The sequence below is a fragment of the Salvelinus fontinalis genome, chromosome 6, assembly GCF_029448725.1.
Source record: "Salvelinus fontinalis isolate EN_2023a chromosome 6, ASM2944872v1, whole genome shotgun sequence".
Taxonomy (NCBI): Eukaryota; Metazoa; Chordata; class Actinopteri; order Salmoniformes; family Salmonidae; genus Salvelinus; species Salvelinus fontinalis.
Window position 1 is genome coordinate 9524923 of NC_074670.1, and position 15589 is coordinate 9540511.

Sequence of the window (15589 nt, forward strand, 5' to 3'; positions counted from 1 at the left end):
GATGCATCCTGTTTGCAAAAAGGCACTAAAGTAATACTTCAAAACATGTGGCAAAGCATTTTTTTTTTCTTCCTGAATACAAAGCATTATGTTTGGGGCAAATCCAATACAACACATTACTGAACACCACGCTCCATATTTTCAGGCATAATGTTGGCCGCATCATGTCATAGTTATTCTTGTAATCGTTAAGGCCTGGGGAGTTTTCAGGATAAAAAAATTAAGGGAATGGAGCTAACCACAGGCAAAATCCTAGACACTGGGAGATGAATTCACTAGAGGTAGACCGATTAACCGGCATGGCAGATTAATTAGGGGCGATTTCAAGTTTTCATAACAATCGGTAATCGGCATTTTTGGATACCGATTATGACCGATTACATAGCATTCCACAAGGAAACTGCGTGGCAGGATGACCACCTGTTACCGCGAGTGCAGCAAGGAGCCAGGGTAAGTTGCTAGCTCGCATTAAACTTATCTTATAAAAAACAATAAATCTTAACATAATCACTAGTTAACTACACATGGTTGATGATATTACTAGGTTAACTAGCTTGTCCTGCGTTGCATATAATCAATGTGGTGCCTGTTAATTTATAATTGAATCACAGCCTACTTCGCCAAACGGTGGATGATTTAACAAAAGCGCATTCGCAAAACAAGCACAATCGTTGCACGAATGTACCTAACCATAAACATCAATGCCTTTCTTAAAATCAATACGCAGAAATATATTTTTTTGGACCTGCATATTTTGTTAAAATAATTCATGTTAGCAGGCAATATTAACTAGGGAAATTGTGTCACTTCTCCTGCATTCATTGCACGCAGAGTCAGGGTATATGCAACAGTTTGGGCCACCTGGCTCATTGCAAACTAATTTGGCAGAATTTTACATAATTATTACATAACATTGAAGGTTATGTAACAGCAACAGCAATATTTAGACTTAGGGTTGCCACCCATTCAATAAAACACCGACCGGTTCCGTATTTCTTTTTTTGTTGTTCAATTTTACCCCCTTTTCTCCCCAATTTCATGGTATCCAATTGTTAGTAGTTACTATCTTGTCTCATCGCTACAACTCCCGTAAGGGCTCGGGAGAGACGAAGGTCGAAAGCCATGCGTCCTCCGAAACACAACCCAACCAAGCCGCACTGCTTCTTAACACAGCACATCCAACCCGGAAGCCAGCCGCACCAATGTGTCGGAGGAAACACGATGTAGTGCCCTAGACCACTGCGCCACCCGGGAGGCCTTGAACGGTTCCGTATTTCACTGAAAGACTAAACGTTTTGTTTTCAAAATGATAGTTTCCGGCTCGTATTTCTGTGTTTATTATATTATAATTTAGTCTATGATTTGATATTTGATTGAGCGGTGGTAGGCAGCAGCAGGCTCGTAAGCATTCCTTCAAACTTTACTGCGTTTGCCAGCAGCTCTTAGCAATGCTTGAATCACAGCGCTGTTCATAGTCAAAGGTATATGAAATACAAAAAGGTATGGAGAGAAATAGTTGACACGTCATAATAACTACAACCTAAAACTTCTTAACTGGGAATATTGAAGAACTGGGAATATTGAACCACCAACTTTCATATGTTCTGAACAAAGAACTTAAACATGAGCTTTTTTACAAGGCACATAATGCACTTTTACTTTCTTCTTCAACACTGTGTTTTTGCATTATTTAAACCAAATTGAGCATGTTTCATTATTTATTTGTGACTAAATAGATTTTATTTATGTATTATATTAAGTTCAAATAAAAGTGTTCTTTGTTCATTCAGTATTGTTGTAATTGTCATTATTACATATATGTCCAAATAATTTAAAGTTCATTTCTCTACCATAAGCTGCCTCGAACGTTGTTTTAGAGAATTTGTCAGTATGTCCAACCAGCCTCACGACCGCAGACCATATATATATATATACAGTTGAAGTCGGAAGCTTACATACACTTAGGTTGGAGTCATTAAAACTCGTTTTTCATCCACTCCACAAATTCCTTGCTAACAAACTATAGTTTTGGCAAGTCGGTTAGGACATCTACTTTGTGCATGACACAAGTCATTTTTCCAACAATTGTTTACAGACAGATTATTTCACTTATAATTCACTGCATCACAATTCCAGTGGGTCAGGAGTTTACATACACTAAGTTGACTGTGCCATTAAACAGCTTGGAAAAGTCCAGAAAATGATGTAGCTTTAGAAGTTTCTGATAGGCTAATTGACATTATTTGAGTTAATTGGAGGTGTACCTGTGGATGTAGTTCAAGGCCTACCTTCAAACTCAGTGCCTCTTTGCTTGACATCATGGGAAAATCAAAACAAATCAGCCAAGACCTCAGAAAAATAAGTGTAGACCTCCACACGTCTGGCTCACCCTTGGGAGAAATTTCCAAACACCTGAAGGTACCACGTTCATCTGTACAAACAATAGTACACAAGTATAAACACCATGGAACCACGCAGCCGTCATACCACTCAGGAAGGAGACATATTCTGTCTCCTAGAGATGAACGTACTTTGGTGCAAAAAGTGCAAATCAATCCCAGAACAACAGCAAAAGACCTTGTGAAGATGCTGGAGGAAACAGGTACAAAAGTATCTATATCCACAGTAAAACGAGTCCCATATCGACATAACCTGAACAGGTCGCTCAGCAAGGAAGAAGCCACTGCTCCAAAACCGCCATAAAAAAGCCAGACTACGGTTTGCAACTGCACATGGGGACAAAGATTGTACTTTTTGGAGAAATGTCCTCTGGTCTGATGAAACAAAAATAGAACTGCTTGGCCATAATGACCATCGTTATGTTTGGAGGAAAAAGGGGAAGACTTACAAGCCGAAGAACACCATCCCAACCGTGAAGCACAGGGGTGGCAGTTGTGGGGGTCATGTTGTGGGGGTGCTTTGCTGCAGGAGGAACTGGTGCACTTCACAAAATAGATAACATCATGAGGGAGGAAAATTATGTGGATATATTGAAGAAACATCTCAAGGCATCAGTCAGGAAGTTAAAGCTTGGTCGCAATTGGGTCTTCCAAATGGACAACGACCCCAAGCATACTTCCAAAGTTGTGGCAAAATGGCTTAAGGACAACAAAGTCAAGGTATTGGAGTGGCCATCACAAAGCCCTGACCTCAATCCTAGAGAAATTGTGTGGGCAGAACTGAAAAAGCGTGTGCGAGCAAGGAGGCCTCCAAACCTGACTCAGTTACACCAGCTCTGTCAGGAGGAATGGGCCAAAATTCACCCAACTTATTGTGGGAAGCTTGTGGAAGGCTACCCTAAACGTTTGACCCAAGTTAAACAATTTAAAGACAATGCTACCAAATACTAATTGAGTGTATGTAAACTTCTGACCCACTGGGAATGTAATCAAATAAATAAAAGCTGAAATAAATCATTCTCTCTACTAATATTTCATATTCTTAAAATAAAGTGGTGATCCTAACTGACCTAAGACAGGGAATTTTTACTAGGATTAAATGTCAGGAATTGGCTTAGGTGTATGTGTAACGGATGTGAAATGGCTAGCTAGTTAGCGGGTACGCGCTAGTAGCATTTCAATCAGTTACGTCACTTGCTCTGAGACTTAAGTAGTGTTGCCCCTTGCTCTGCAAGAGCCTCGGCCTTTGTGGAGCGATGGGTAACGACCGTGCTTCGTCGGCAACCGTTGTTGATGTGTGCAGAGGGTCCCTGGTTCGCGCCCGTGTCGGGGCGAGGGGACGGTTTAAAGGTATACTGTTACATTGATGCTGTTGACCCGGATCACTGGTTGCTGCGGAAAAGGAGGAGGTTGAAAGGGGGGTGAGTGTAACGGATGTGAAATGGCTAGCTAGTTAGCGGGTACGCACTAGTAGCATTTCAATCAGTTACGTCACTTGCTCTGAGACTTAAGTAGTGTTGCCCCTTGCTCTGCAAGAGCCGCGGCCTTTGTGGAGCGATGGGTAACAACCGTGCTTCGTGGGCGACCGTTGTTGATGTGTGCAGAGGTTCCCTGGTTCGCGCCCGTGTCGGGGCGAGGGGACGACGTAAAGTTTATACTGTTACATATGTAAACTTCTGACTTCAGCTGTGTATATATAAAACAAATGTGTCACTGTCCCAATACTTTTAGAGCTCACTGTATGTCTGACCACATTATTGAGAGCTGTTCAATCAACAGACCAGTTATGACAATCAAACCTCTCAGCAATACAAACACACTTTCCATATGGCGCAAGTTGGTAGAAGCCCTGAATGAGTCCTTTGTTTTATTCTGTTTCAAAGCCTAAAATCTCTCTCTCATATATAATATCAATAATATATATAATAAATAATATATACATACATTATTATTATTTTTATTTATTTATTAAATCAGCCAATTAATCGGTATCAGCTTTTTTTGGTCGTCCAATAATCGGTATCGGCGTTGAAAAATCATAGTCGGTCGACCTCTAGAACTCACCTTTCAGCAGGACAATAACCTAAAACACAAGGCCAAATCTCCACTGGAGTTGCTTACCAAGAGGACAGTGAATGTTCCTGAGTGGCCGAGATAAAGTTTTCACTTAAATCTATGGTTGTCTAGCAGTGATCAACAACCAATTTGACAGAGTTGAGGTAAATGTTGCACAATCACAGGTGTGGAAAGCTCTTAGAGACTAACCCAGAAAGACAATTGTAATCGCTGCCAAAGGTGCTTCTACAAAGTATTGACTCAGGTGTGAATACTTATGTAAATGAGATGTTCCTGTATTTCATTTTCAATACATTTGCAAAATGTTCTAAAAAATGTTTTCACTTTGTCACTATGGGGTATTGTGTGTAGATGGGTGAGAAAAATAAATACATTTAATCAATGTTGAATTCAGGCCTTAACACAAAATGTGGAATAAGTCAAGGGGTATGAATACTTTCTGAAGGCACTGTAAGTGCTATATTAATTCCTAGCATCTATTAATTAGGCTTACATTGTACAGAAATTATAAGTTTCAAAACAAAACACATCTACCTAATAAAACAATATATCAATATACCACTTTTTGAAATAATTTATTGCATTGTGCACAGTTTGGTTAAACAGCCTTAACATTTTTCATATTTTTTTAGTCAATGTAATGACTTAGTAGATAACAAGTTATTGACACATTCTTATAATAACAGTTGCCTAATCATTTATAATAAATACCACTATCGTTCAAAAGTTTGGGGTCACTTAGAAATGTCCTTGTTTTTGAAAGAAAAGCAATTTGTTTGTCCATTAGAGTGTCTACTTTGAGAAAAACACCTCACAAGTCCTCAACTGGCAGCTTCATTAAAAAGTACCCGCAAAACACCAGTCTCAACGTCAACAGTGAAGAGGCGACCCCCGGGATGCTAGCCTTCTAGGCAGAGTTCCTCTGTCCAGTGTCTGTGTTCTTTTGCACATCCTTATCTTTTATTGACCAGTCTGAGATATGGCTTTTTCTTTGCAACTCTGCCTAGAAGGCCAGTATCCCGGAGTCACCTCTTCACTGTTGACGTTGAGACTGGTGTTTTGCAAGTACTATTTAATGAAGCTGCAAGTTGAGGACTTGTGAGGCATCTGTTTCTCAAACTAGACACTAATGTACTTATCCTCTTTCTATTCTGGTTAGAGACAGTTTGCGCTGTTCTGTGAAGGGAGTAGTACACAGTGTTGTACGAGATCTTAAGTTTCTTGGCAATTTCTCGCATGGAATAGTGTTCATTTCTCAGAACAAGAATAGACTGACGAGTTTCAGAAGAAAGTTTTGTTTCTGGCCATTTTGAGCTTGTAATTGAACCCACAAATGCTGATGCTCCAGATACTCAACTAGTCTAAAGAAGAACAGTTTTATTGCTTCTTTAATCAGAACAGCAGTTTTCAGCTGTGCTAACATAATTGCAAAAGGGTTTTCTAATGATCAATTAGCCTTTTAAAATTATAGCTAATCTAAGTTTAACACATGCCATTGGAACACAGGAGTGATGGTTGCGGATAATGGGCCTCTGTACGCCTATGTAGATATTCCATGAAAAATCTGCTGTTTCCAGCTACAATAGTCATTACAACATTAAATGTCTACACTGTATTTCTGATCAATTTGATGTTATTTTAATGGACAAAAAAAAAGGTGTTTTTCTTTCAAAAACAAGGACATTTCTAAGTGACCCCAAACTTTTGAACGGTAGTGTAATTAATCAGTTACAACACAACTATTTATCACACACAAAGATACTACTATTTATCACACACACACCAAGACAACACTATCGGTTAAAGTAGGTTATAGATTCAGTACATAGGCTGTATAAAGAGTATTTGTTTCTTGTATGTACAGTCGTGGCCAAAAGTTGAGAATGACACAAATATTAATTTCCACAAAGTTTGCTGCTTCAGTGTCTTTAGATATTTTTGTCAGATGTTGCTATGGAATACTGAAGTATAATTACAAGCATTTCATAAGTGTCAAAGGCTTTTATTGACAATTACATGAAGTTGATGCAAAGAGTCAATATTTGCAGTGTTGACCCTTCTTTTTCAAGACCTCTGCAATCCGCCCTGGCATGCTGTCAATTAACTTCTGGGCCACATCCTGACTGATGGCAGCCCTTTCTTGCATAATCAATGCTTGGAGTTTCTCAGAATTTGTGGGTTTTTGTTTGTCCACCCGCCTCTTGAGGATTGACCACAAGTTCTCAATGGGATTAAGGTCTGGGGAGTTTCCTGGCCATGGACCCAAAATATCGATGTTTTGTTCCCCGAGCCACTTAGTTATCCCTTTTGCCAAGGTGCTCCATCATGCTGGAAAAAAGGCATTTTGTGTCACCAAACTGTTCCTGGATGGTTGGGAGAAGTTGCTCTCGGAGGATGTGTTGGTACCATTCTTTATTCATGGCTGTGTTCTTAGGCAAAATTGTGAGTGAGCCCACTCCCTTGGCTGAGAAGCAACCTCACACATGAATGGTCTCAGTATGCTTTACTGTTGGCATGACACAGGACTGATGGTAGCACTCACCCTGTCTTCTCCGGACAAGCTTTTTTCCGGATGACCCAAACAATCGGAAAGGGGATTCATCAGAGAAAATGACTTTACCCCAGTCCTCAGCAGTCCAATCCCTGTACCTTTTGCAGAATATCAGTCTGTCCCTGATGTTTCTCCTGGAGAGAAGTGGCTTCTTTGCTGCCCTTCTTGACACCAGGCCACCCTTCAAAAGTCTTCGCCTCACTGTGCGTGCAGATGCACTCACACCTGCCTGCTGCCATTCCTGAGCAAGCTCTGTACTGGTGGTGCCCCGATTCCGCAGCTGAATCAACTTTAGGAGACGGTCCTGGCGCTTGCTGGACTTTCTTGGGCACCCTGAAGCCTTCTTCACAACAATTGAACCACTCTCCTTGAAGTTAACTGGATAAATGGTTGATTTAGGTGCAATCTTACTGGCAGCAATATCCTTGCTTGTGAAGCCCTTTTTGTGCAAAGCAATGATGACGGCACGTGTTTCCTTGCAGGTAACCATGGATGACAGAGGAAGAACAATGATTCCAAGCACCACCCTCCTTTTGAAGCTTCCAGTCTGTTGTTCGAACTCAATCAGCATGACAGAGTGATCTCCAGACTTGTCCTCGTCAACACTCACACCTGTGTTAACGAGAGAATCACTGACATGATGTCAGCTTGTCCTTTTGTGGCAGGGCTGAAATGCAGTGTAAATGTTTATGGGGGATTCAGTTCATTTGCATGGCAAAGAGGGACTTTACAATTAATTGCAATTCATCTAATCACTCCTCGTAACATTCTGGAGTATATGCAAATTGCCATCATACAAACTGAGGCAGCAGACTTTGTGAAAATTAATATTTGTGTCATTCTCAAAACTTTTGGCCACGACTGTACTGCAGAGACCCAATCTGCTCACCTTCATAAGAAAACAAATGTCATCATACATTCAGTAAAATAGTGTCATTATTTTAGATATAGTACAAAACAGAGATAATTCACTCAAAATAGTAACTGACATGATAGACGTCTACCTTACATTTAAGTCACTTTATTGCGCTATAATCAAATTTTGACGTTTTGATGAATTGGTGAATCATCTACACCTACAGCCACTGTAAGTGGGAAATTAGATCAAGTTGTACTTTGTTGTGAACTATCCCTTTAATGTCCAGAAAACAAATCTGAAAATGCATGCCAACTAAAAACTCTACCCAACATCTAGCTGTATCTAGTAGAGGTCGACCGATTAATCCGAATGGTCGATTTCAAGTTTTCATAACAAATCGAAAAATCGGTATTTTTGGGCGCCGTTTTTATTTATTTAAAACACCTTTATTTCATCTTTATTTAACTAGGCAAGTCAGTTAAGAACACGTTCTTATTTTCAATGACGGCCTAGGAACGTTCTGCCTCGACAGATTTTTAACCTTGTCAGCTCGGGGGATCCAATCTTGCAACCTTACAGTTAACTAGTCCAATGCTCTAACACTGATCACATTGCACTCCACGAGGAGCCTGCCTGTGCTGCGAATGCAGTAAACTAAGGTAAATTGCTAGCTAGCATTAAACTTATCTTATAAAAAACAAATCAATCAATGACTGTCATTGCTCCAATATGTACCTCCCCATAAACATCAATGCCTTTCTTAAAATCAATACACAAGTATATATTTTTAAACCTGCATATTTAGCTAAAATAAATCCAGGTTAGCAGGCAATATTAACCAGGTGAAATTGTGTCATTTCTCTTGCGTTCATTGCACGCAGAGTCAGGGTATATGCAACAGTTTGGGCCGCCTGGCTCTTTGCAAACTAATTTGCCAGAATTTTACGTAATTATGACAACATTGAAGGTTGTGCAATGTAACAGGAATATTTAGACTCATGGATGCCACCCGTTAGATAAAATACGGAACGGAATAAACGTTTTGTTTTCGAGGTGATAGTTTCCGGATTAGTCAAAGGTATATGGTTTAGAGCGAAATAGTCGACGCGTTATAATTCCTGTAATAAATTGCGGCTGAACTTGAAAGGGGTTCCTTCGTTATTTTACCGTTCATGTCTTCCATAGAGAATGTCTTGATCTACTTCAAATAAGGTCTGTGTTTCGTGCAGGCTTAAACCGCCTCGACATTTTGATACCCGTGTAAATCTCACTAGGATAAGGTAACGTTTGTCAACATATTTTCATAAATCCACTCTACAAAAAAAATGATCTTTGCTTATATTTAGCCAATATTGATCAGAGTTACATTGTCCTATGGATATCTACAGTTATAAAATTGTCACGGTGGTGTGACACGAAACACAGACCATATTTTAAGTGAATCTAAAAATATCCTATGGAATAAATGAAGGAACCGCTTTTCAGATTTTGCTAGTAGGTGTCATGGGAATTATGACTCACACTTTGGTCGTCAATTCTTACCATGCCCATTGTTAAAATAGGATTTCCTGCATATAGAAATTACAGTTTTTGTTTTCAACATTCATCACAGGTAACTTAAACTCTATTTTTATTCAAACAATTGAGAGTATTTGTCTCCTAAGCAGAATCTTCAGTATCATTGTCACTTCAGAGCTGTGTGTGTGTGTATTTATGTATCATATTAAGTTAAAATAAAAGTGTTCATTGTTCATTCAGTATTGTTGCAGTTGTCATTATTACAAAAATGTGTGTGTGTGTGTGTGTGTGTGTGTGTATATATATACACAACTTATTTATTTATTTATTTTTTATAATAATAATAAAATTAAAAATAAATAAATAAATAATAATAAAAAATAAAAATAAAATCGGCAGATTAATCGGTATCGGCTTTTTTTGTCCTCCAATAATCGGTATCGGCGTTGAAAAATCATAATTGGTCGACCTCTAGTATCTAGTGGAGTGTCAATGTCTGGAGCTCTTACACCTTCGAATTGACGCTTCCTACATCATCTTGTTTGTCCGCTGTAATAGTCAGCCAAATGCCCCACCACCACCCACCTCAGTGTTTTAGTGAAATATGGCTGCCCCCCCAGGTAAGGGCTACAAATTGGGAGTAGTGGAAAGGGTGAGTTACCCCCATAAAGCAATGAATTTGAGAAAGGCGCAACACAACCAGGCAAATCATTATCATCAATCAGCGACACTGAGCCAGGTGAACAGAGAGGTGGTGGGTGCGAGCGAAGGTCCGGAGGCAGCGAGGGCAGGAGTACGGTCTCTCACCAGTGTGGGTCCTCATGTGAGTTTTAAGGTGGCCGACCAAGCGGAAGCTCTTGTCACACTCCTGGCAGGGAAAGGGCCGTGAGCCATTGTGGATCCTCATGTGTTTTCCCAGATCCCCTGAAGAGGTATAGCAGCCGTGGCAGACAGAACATTCATACGGCTTCTCTCCAGTGTGGGTGCGTATGTGTTTTGTGAGATCTCCAGATTGAGCAAAACTCTTGCTGCACTCAGAACAGACGTATGGTCTCTCACCTGTGTGAGTGCGTTGGTGGTTCTTCAGGTGTTCCAGTCGAATGAACTGCTTGCTGCACACTGTGCAGTGGTAAGGCCTCTCGCCGGTGTGTGAGCGCATGTGTGTCTTCAACGCCCCAATGTCTATCACCTTCAGGCCGCACTCCCCACACTGGTGGCCTTTCTCATTGTTGTGGATCTTTAGGTGAAGTCTCAGGTTTCTCTTGATAGAGAAGTCTTTACCACACTCTGTGCAGTGAAAGGGTTTCTCCCCTGTGTGAGAGCGTAGGTGAATGGTCAGACTAGACTTGTATCCAAACTGCCGGTCACAGTGGGAGCAGGAGTACTGCTTTTTGCCAGAATGAGTGGTCATGTGACTCCTGAGACCCTTCATACGGGCAAAATCCTTCCCGCATTCCTGACATTTGAATGCCTTGACTCCAGAGTGTATCAGCAGGTGTTTGCGTAAACTGCCGCTCTCAGCAAATCTTTTGCCACACTCCTTGCAGGCATAAGGCTTCTCTCCGGTGTGAATTCGCATGTGAATGTTCAGGCTCTGAGGACTACAGAGGATCTTGCCACACTCTGAGCAATGGAAGCCGACTTCAAGACAGACCACAGGCTTAATGTCCTGAGGTTCTGTGCCCTCTGGTTCGTGACACAGGTGAGGTCCCAGTCCCCAACAATTCTTGAAGCTCTTCCCACAATCGGCACAACTGAGGTGTCCATTGGTGCTGACAACAGCCATTTTGTGTGAAAGCTCACAGTGGTTTTGCAGACTGCCCAGGTATCTGAATCTGCGGGCACACTGTGGGCAGGTGTAGAGTTTCACCGAAACCCTGTGGGGACGAGCAGGTTTCCGGGGAGTGGCTGAAGGGTGGATCTGGCGGGTGTGGATGCTAAGCAGCCGTGGGGTTTGGAACATGAGGCTACAGTGGAGGCAGCTGTGTGTTGGGACCGTCTCTGTTCCACTGCTCTTTGAAAAACTATTTCTCAACATGGCCAGATACTCCTTCTGGTGGTTCCACTTGATGTGCTTTTCCAGGAAGGAATGGTTGGTGAAGGAGATGGTGCAGTATGAGCAAGGAAAGAACTGAGGAGAAGAGACTGAGGGAGAGTGGTGGAAGTAGGGGTAGAAAAAGACAAAGGGAGAATAATAGATGTTGTTATTCTTGACTTGACTCTTTTTATTGTTATTATTGCTATTGACTGATGTACTGCATAGTTGAGGGAGCATTTCACTGCACCTTTTACCTGCTGTAAACTGTGTATGTGACGAATAAAATTTGATTTGATTTACAGAAGAGGGACATAAACTAAAATAACAAACATTTCAAAAGTAAACGAGAGTAGTCCTATATTTTCATGATGAATCTTAAATTCAATATCAAATAACCATTTAGCCTAGTCAGTCAATATCAAATAACCATTTAGCCTAGTCAGTCAATATCAAATAACCATTTAGCCTAGTCAGTCAATATCAAATAACCATTTAGCCTAGTCAGTCAATATCAAATAACCATTTAGCCTAGTCAGTCAATATCAAATAACCATTTAGCCTAGTCAGTCAATATCAAATAACCATTTAGCCTAGTCAGTCAATATCAAATAACCATTTAGCCTAGTCAGTCAATATCAAATATTCAAGCAAATTTTAAGATGACACTGATTTTAAGGGTGGATGTGTATGCGTACCTTTGTTGCTGTCAGTATCCCTCCCGTCTTCAGGGTCCTCATCTGTGTTTTCTTCACCCACATTCTCCTCCTTCATGAAACACACTTGAGTTTCTCTCTTAACCACCACCTTGTGTATTTCAGAATCAGAATCATACTCCGCTTTTATCTCTACTGTTCCTTGGCTAATGTAAACGGAATCTGTTTCAGTCTTGGTTATGACGGTTCCAGAATCCTTGTGGAGTGCTCTAGAATCCAAGCAATGACTCTGTACTTCAAAGTCTGCTGGTTCCTCTTTAATTTGGATGGAGTTGGAAGTAACCCCTTTAGTGTTGGGAGAGGGAGCTTGGCTAATGTCTGGTTCTTCTCTTTTGCAGTTAACATCATCTGACTGTGTTTCACACTCTGTTTTGATGGGGTCTCGATGGTGTTTAGACCTCTTGATTTTGTGTTGCTTTTTCACAGATTTGTTCTTCATCTTGTTAACAAGAGTGTCTCTGGTTAGGTCAACACCTTCACATTACATTCTGTGGCGAAAAGACAAGGTTTGATTGAACATCACCCTATTATGATCCCTGATAGAGAGCTATCAGGGATCATAATAACCCATCCAACATGTAAAAAGTAAGAAACCCCCATTCTGCATTAGTTATGCTGAAGTCTGGTTTAGTAACACTCAATAGGCTACTACTTCATAGCCCTTCATTACACAGCATTATCATTATTACCTGATGAGTAACTTTTGGTTACAACCTACCTAGCTAGATTGTTACGTCGTCGTTGGTAACCTATATTAGCTTGCATAGTTGTAGCAAGATAGCTAAACGTGTCTGTTAGCTAACGTACCCTTGCTACTTTGTATGATTGTCACCCACCAAATGTAGCTATCTTGATTATGAAGAGAACCACGAGACGAAAAAGTTGTTTCTCTCGTATAAATAAATAAAAAAGCAAGCTAGCAAAGTTTTGAAAATAACTTACCTAGCTACCTTATTTCTGATTGTTGTCACCGGAAACAGAGACGGAATAGAAAGCAAGACATCCCACTCCCTAAATGTTCTGGTTCATATACAGTCAATGAACTAAGCAGACCAGACCAAACTGCTAATGCATTGGCGAGCCACCACGTTAAGCAGACCGGAACTTACCATTTTATTTTAATGATCAACGGCCTGAGCGGGACCTCTTCATTTATCCACCATCTTAAACCGGAAAGACGCTGCATTTCCTGGATTGTTAGTCATGAAACCTGACCAATCAGGCAAAGATCCCTGGATCATGTGCAAAGATTTAGCGCCTGTTGACTAATTGCCTGATGTGGATTCTTAAAGGAACATTCATTCTCGCCAAAAAGTATCTGCCATAGAGAATGATAGAGACCTCTAGTGGCCAAAAGGCAGAATTAGCATGGGCAGCACAATTGAGGGATTCCACCATTTTAATGTAGCCAACTGGGTGGGACTTACAACTTCATTGGATGATCCCTTCTGGAGACCCTGTTGCAGTCATGTCCAACCAGGCCATCAGGAGGGGTCAGCCAATTGTGAAGAAGAAAATTGACTACCTGAAAATGGAGATTGCCTCAGTGCCGCTGCCCATGCTGTCACAGACACTAATCAAAGATAGAACAATGAGCCAGATATTTTACCGGATGTATGCACGTGAAGCATTCGGTTGATGTTTCCACTCACTACCAGATATGGTGAAGAGATGAAGCCCAGAGGCCAGCAGAAGGAGAAAATGGAACAAGGTGATTTTGTCCAACATTCTGCAAATGTTCTAATCGATGAAACATTTGATCTCCATACAGTTCTCGGTTTCCAAAACTAGACTCTAACAGAGTGGACTGCATTTTGTAGACTTTACCCTTTGCCAAAGTTTTACAAAAATGGCGTTGTTTGGAAGGAGTGCAAGGGCGAATTGAGTTAATAAACACGCACACGTCACAGAGTAGGTGTTCCCTAATGGAAATACGCAAATAAATGCTAGAACGTGCTAATAGGATCTCACTAGCTCGTGGAAACTACAAGCTCTGGTCTATCTTGGGTTAGTTATCAAAAAATCTTTGCTATAATGGCACAGATACAAAGATGAGTCTTCTATCTCTATGTTATCAGCAGAGAAAGGGAAAAGTTAAAAGTACACTACATGAACAAAAGTATGTGGACATCTGCTCGTCAAACGTCTCATTCCAAAATCATGGGCATTAATACGGAGTTGGTCCCCCCTTTGCTGCTAAAACAGCCTCCACTCTTCTGGAAAAGCATTCCACTAGATGTTGGAACATTGCTGCTGGGACTTGCTTCCATTCAGCCAGAAGAACATTAGTGAGGTCGGGCACTGATGTTGGGCAATTAGGCTCGCAGTTGGCGTTTCAATTCATCCCAAAGTTGTTCGATGGGGTTGAGGTCAGGGATCTGTGCAGGCAAGTCAAGTTCTTCCACACCAATCTCGACAAATAATTTCTGTTTGGACCTCTCTTTGTGCACGGGGGCATTGCCATGCTAAAGAAGGAAAGGGCCTTCCCCAAACTGTTGCCACGAAGTTGGAAGCGCACAATCATCTAGAATGTCATTGTATGCAGTAGCGTTAAGCTATCCCTTCACTGGAACTAAAGGGCCTAGCACGAACAATGAAAAAGAGTACTAGACCATTATTCCTCCTCCACCAAACTTTACAGTTGGCACTATGCATTCGGGCAGGTAGCGTTCTCCTTGCATCCACCAAAACCAGATTCTTCGATCGGACTGCCAGATGGTGAAGAATGATTCATCACTCCAGTGAACGCATATCCACAGCTTCAGAGTCCAATGGCGGTGGGCTCTACACCACTCCAGGCGACGCTTGGCATTGCACATGGTGATCTTAGGCTTGTGTGTGGCTGCTCGGCCATGGAAACCCATTTTACAAAGCTCCCAACAAAGTTATTGTGCTGAGGCTGCTTCCAAAGGCAGTTTGGAACTCGGTAGTGAGTGTTGCAACCGGTAGTGAGTGTTGCAACCGAGGATAGGCGATTTTTTTTTTACACACTATGTGCTTCAGCACTCGGCAGTCCCGTTCTGTGAGCTTGTGTGACCTTCCACTTTGCGGCTGAGCCATTATTGTGAAGTGGAAACGTCTAGGAGCAACAACAGCACTTAGTTGACCGGGGCAACTCTAGCAGGACAGAAATTTGACGAACTGACTTGTTGGAAAAGTGGCATCCTATGACAGTGCCACATTGAAAGTCACTGAGCTCTTCAGTACGGGTCATTGTACTGCCAATGTTTGTCTATGGAGATTACATGGCTGTGTGCTCAATTTTTATACACCTGGCAGCAACAGGTGAAACTGAAATAGTCAAATCCACTAATTTAAGGCGTGTCCACATACTTTTGGTAACAGTTTTGTAGCAGTTGCGCCCTTCTCATTTTCTAGCTTTATCAAAGCAGTACTTACTGTAAAACTGTTGTCAAAGATTAAATGTGTCCATTG

At 41.2% G+C, this 15589-nt stretch overlaps 1 protein-coding gene across 3 annotated transcripts; it reads right to left on the minus strand.

The window, feature by feature from the left end:
- Positions 1-5031: 5031 nt before the first annotated feature.
- Positions 5032-15007, minus strand: LOC129856972 (gastrula zinc finger protein XlCGF57.1-like). 3 transcript variants are annotated; one of them, XM_055924791.1, is made up of 3 exons: positions 13264-15007; positions 12137-12642; positions 5032-11548 (listed from the first exon to the last, which is right to left on the minus strand). In XM_055924791.1, the coding sequence occupies exons 2-3, from the start codon at positions 12591-12593 to the stop codon at positions 10125-10127; spliced, it is 1881 nt and encodes a 626-aa protein (XP_055780766.1). In that variant the 5' UTR covers positions 12594-12642; positions 13264-15007; the 3' UTR covers positions 5032-10124. The 3 variants fall into 3 exon arrangements, with proteins under 3 accessions (XP_055780766.1, XP_055780767.1, XP_055780765.1); XM_055924792.1 differs by lacking the exon at positions 13264-15007 and adding an exon at positions 13105-13242; XM_055924790.1 differs by lacking the exon at positions 13264-15007 and adding an exon at positions 13097-13242.
- Positions 15008-15589: the final 582 nt, after the last annotated feature.

Bases quoted from the DNA above. Each gene is read 5' to 3' on its own strand.
- LOC129856972 (XM_055924791.1), bottom strand. From the start codon at position 12,593: ATGAAGAACAAATCTGTGAAAAAGCAACACAAAATCAAGAGGTCTAAA. The intron at 11,549-12,136 runs GTACGCATACAC...ACTCTCCCTCAG, and splicing joins GGATACTGACAGCAACAAAG to TCTCTTCTCCTCAGTTCTTT.